Source organism: Actinia tenebrosa, unplaced genomic scaffold (genome assembly GCF_029948245.1).
Source record: "Actinia tenebrosa isolate PJP-AT-01 unplaced genomic scaffold, QUT_ActTen_1.0 PGA_scaffold10__47_contigs__length_13832649, whole genome shotgun sequence".
In the NCBI taxonomy this organism is placed as follows: Eukaryota; Metazoa; Cnidaria; class Anthozoa; order Actiniaria; family Actiniidae; genus Actinia; species Actinia tenebrosa.
Window position 1 is genome coordinate 213,453 of NW_028292570.1, and position 3,861 is coordinate 217,313.

The window sequence follows — 3,861 nt, forward strand, 5'->3', positions numbered from 1 at the left end:
ATTTGTGTTGAAAGAGCATTCCCACAAAATTACAGAGATAAGAAATGGCGGGACAAGCTATATTAGGAAGCGATAACGCACTGTCCTATCATATTCTTGGAAGGTAACCACGTGACCGAAAAATCCCTTGAGATATAACTTACAATGAAACAGCCGCCATCTTGGTTGATCTAACGAGAAAAGCCTCTTAATGAGGAATGCTTTGTATAGTCAACCAACATGGCGGCTATGACATGACGTAACATGTTCGAGGTTTGATTACTCTATAGACTCGACATTAAAGAAATGTAGGAATGTTTGTTGTATGGGTCGTGGGAAACAATATGGTACTGACAGCACGTACACGGAACGGAATATCACTTAACCGGCCATTTCTATTCATCAACAAATATCAGCTGCCGGCCCAATCGACACCTCTTGGATTTATATTACCACGTGACTCATAAAAGAAACGACCACAAGAAACCGTAATTCGAAGATGAATGATTTTGTCGAGAAAAACAATTTAACAGCATGGGTGTAATGATTTTGTACAACAATCAGCATTTGTTTCACACCTCAATGACAGCCACTAAATTTAATTTTTTATGCAATTGAAGCTTTATTCAGAAAGTTTTTCATGTGTAATTTTTGTCATTGAAACCAAGCTTATCAACTGGGACGTTTTATAGACCTGTTTCGCCATGTCGAAGGTAGACCAAGTTTTTTCAATTCAGAACTCTGGATATATTGCTTTAAATGTCGTAACAATGATTGTTGGAGTTCTTTCAAATTGTACGGTTTGTGTCGTCATGGTAGGTTCGAGGAAAGTGCTCACAAATTTGTCGAATTGCTTAGTTCTACAACTGAGTGTAGCGGATGTATTTTTGAGGATTCATATCCTTACAGCTACAATGCGATGGATTTTTGACGGCTTTAGAGAAGGGTTTTTGTTGGTTTTTTGCATCGTGAATGGAACGATCGCAATGTTATGTGGTGGTGCAGTGTTCAGTTTATTAGCGGGTATTGCGTTGGACCGCTTCGTAAACATTGTTTATCCTCTCAAAGGACTGACTCTTCAAAAGAAGAAAATTAAAGCCACATTTATGGTATGGACTTACGCTATCTGCACTTCAATTTTGACGCCATTTTATGTTACCATAGGAACGGAGAAGATAGCTTCTTCAAACTTGAACGAGACAAATTTTGAATTGACCAGTACTTGTTGTATCGGCAAAGACATGGCTAGTAAGATTCTTTTCATGGCTACTCAATCACTGGTTTTCTTTCTTCCTCTCTTAATAATTATAGTTTGCTATATTAAGATATTTTTAGCTCTCAAAGACAGGGACAAAGAAAAAAGCTTTAAAAATTCAGCCAGAAAAAAATCCAAAAGGAAGGTCGTTCAAACGTTATTACTCGTTGTCATTAGTTACATCATCTGTTGGATGCCGTTACTTTTGTTCAATATTCTTAACTCCTTCGATTTTTTCCTTGAAAACGCTGCAAAAAGGAAGCAATTCCAGTTGTTAGCTCGTGTATTCACGGGGCTAAGTTCGTGTTTGAACCCTTTTATATACGCATTTTACAACCCAAGATTCAAAGAAGAATTTTTCAAGATTTTTCGATGGAGAGTTTTTCGAAGACAAACGGCAAAATACAACATGAAAATGGATAAAAAACACAGAATTACTTCAAATTCTTAAACATTTTAAAAATGCACAACAGTATGAATACGAAAGCGGAAAACTAGCGACTAGAAACTTAGACTATTTTGAGCTGCGTAGGAATCATGATAATGCTTTCTCATTACAGTCGACTCTCTTTGAACGACCACTCTGGTAAGCGACTATCTCCCGGCATAAGCGACTACTTTTGAATTTCCCGTTTTGTTCCCCATATAAACTCTGTAAAAAAAACTCTCTCGTAAGCGACCACTCTCTTGTAAGCGACCGCGACCTTTGGGGTTAAAATTGTGGAATTTTTCATTTTTCCTTTCTCGTAAGCAACCACCCAAGAGCCAGTAATGGTGACAGATCCTATACAATAAAAAATTTAAGAACATAGAGTCATCGGGTATTGAAGACCCGACGAAATATTGACAATTACAGTACTGTAAACATAAAGCACATTCAAAATTTTGATTAAAACAGTTTAATCGTTAATACAGTAGTTTTAACTCGTGAGTTACAAATTATAAATGGTTTAGGCTTCCTGTGTTTGCAATTCCCATTGTTTGGGCTTCCTGTTTTAACTCTCGTAAGTGACCATCTCCCGTAAGCGACCACTTTCTCCTGGCCCCGATCGAGGTGGTCGATTACGGGAGAGTCGACTGTATATGCGTGGGTGTAAAATTGAAAGTTTATTTTGTGTTAATTAGGGACTGTGCAATAATTATCAGGAGGGGGGCTGAAAAATGAGATATATCAAGCAAAAGATTAGGCAGTACAACCCCTTAAAACAAATTTTAGTTCTTACCCCCCCCCCCCCCCCCCTCTGTTATGTTAGAAATAACGTTGAGCCTCCCACCCCCCTCCCCCCAATGATTACGATCCTTCAATTAGCTAGAAATGTCTTTATGTGAATACCTGTTGTCATGCTATTGCAAGGCTGTGCTTACTTGCTCGATGTTCTCGTCTGCAACAAATAGTACTTCATAATAACGTTCAACAAAACCGTCCATTTCAGAGTCATCTGATTCCACATTAGAGATGTTTTCAGAAGAATCAGAGTCGTATTCGGAATCACTAGGCAGGAATTCTGTACTACTATCACTAGAATTAATTATTTCATCCCTAGGTGTTTCAACAAGAGCAAGATTAAGGACACGTGCTACTAGCGCAGCTTTATTTCCTGTTAATACGTTTAGATTGTTTTGCTTGAGGTAGATCTTTATAGTTGTTTTGCTGTCAGAGCTTTGACTTGGTGTTCATCTTTCCAGTTAATGTTTGGAAGGGTGTTTCGTTCAGCTTTTCTTTTTTGAACTTTCAATTCAAAAAATTCAAGATGTTACACAAAGCATCTGAGAGTGGTTTCATCAACCATCAATTTCTGGCACACCGGATCCTGCATTTCATTCACGTTGCTTTTATATGCATTTCGAATAAAACTTAAGGCCCCCCTCCGTCAAATGAGTGATTTTACTTTGAGCCCCCCTTATCTTAGCACCAATTTTATGTGATGCCCCCTCCCCCCTATGGTTTTTCAGCCCCCCCCCCTCCCCCCTCCTGATAATTATTGCACAGTCCCTTAGTAAGATGACGTCTTACTATCACTTTCAGAATAGATCATTTTACTGATACAGCGGTCATCTTGAACAAGACACTGGTCTCAGGGTGCGCTGGGTACCTGGTAAATATGGGCCTGGTTATGAAATTTAGGCATGACATCGAAATATGTGATTTTGATTGCTGGAAAGGTTGCGCATCTAGAGAAGTAATGTTAGACATTTACACTTTTGGTAGGTGTCTCTGTTGTGATTTAATTTATTGATGCTTTTGATGAAATAAATAAGTGGGCGTTTTGAATTGAGTCGATCAGCAATGCACAATAAAACTATACAGAATTCATTCGTAAACACTTTCTCAGAAAGAAAAAATCAAAACAAACCTTACTCATCGAAGTCATCGAAGAACTAAATCTGGAACTCCAATTCCAGTTCCGGTCGGATCCTGATTTTAGCATACGTAATTAGGTTTCATGAACGTGTACATTCGCACGAAAATTGTATAGCTCGCTTTAAAATCAAAATGCTTCATTTAAAACGTAAATACAGTCTAATGTTTGCTCAAGACCTCTCTCATAATTGATTTACATTTTATGATTTTGTAATTTATCGATATTTTTAATGAATCACCATCTTTTTGAAAAATAAAGGAAATT

General features: G+C 37.8%; 1 protein-coding gene across 1 annotated transcript; it reads left to right on the forward strand.

Annotated features, from left to right (window-relative positions):
• Positions 1 to 683: 683 nt before the first annotated feature.
• On the forward strand, positions 684 to 1,647 carry LOC148912634 (uncharacterized). Its single transcript, XM_089026783.1, has 2 exons — positions 684 to 1,227; positions 1,577 to 1,647. Exons 1-2 carry the CDS (start codon positions 684 to 686, stop codon positions 1,645 to 1,647), a joined length of 615 nt encoding a protein of 204 aa, XP_088882909.1.
• The last annotated feature ends 2,214 nt before the right edge of the window (positions 1,648 to 3,861 follow it).

Excerpts from the sequence above, each read along its gene's own strand:
- LOC148912634 (XM_089026783.1), top strand. The coding sequence starts at position 684 with ATGTCGAAGGTAGACCAAGTTTTTTCAATTCAGAACTCTGGATATATT. Across the intron at positions 1,228-1,576 it reads TATCGGCAAAGACATGGCTA|ATTCAAAGAAGAATTTTTCA; the intron begins GTAAGATTCTTT and ends TTACAACCCAAG.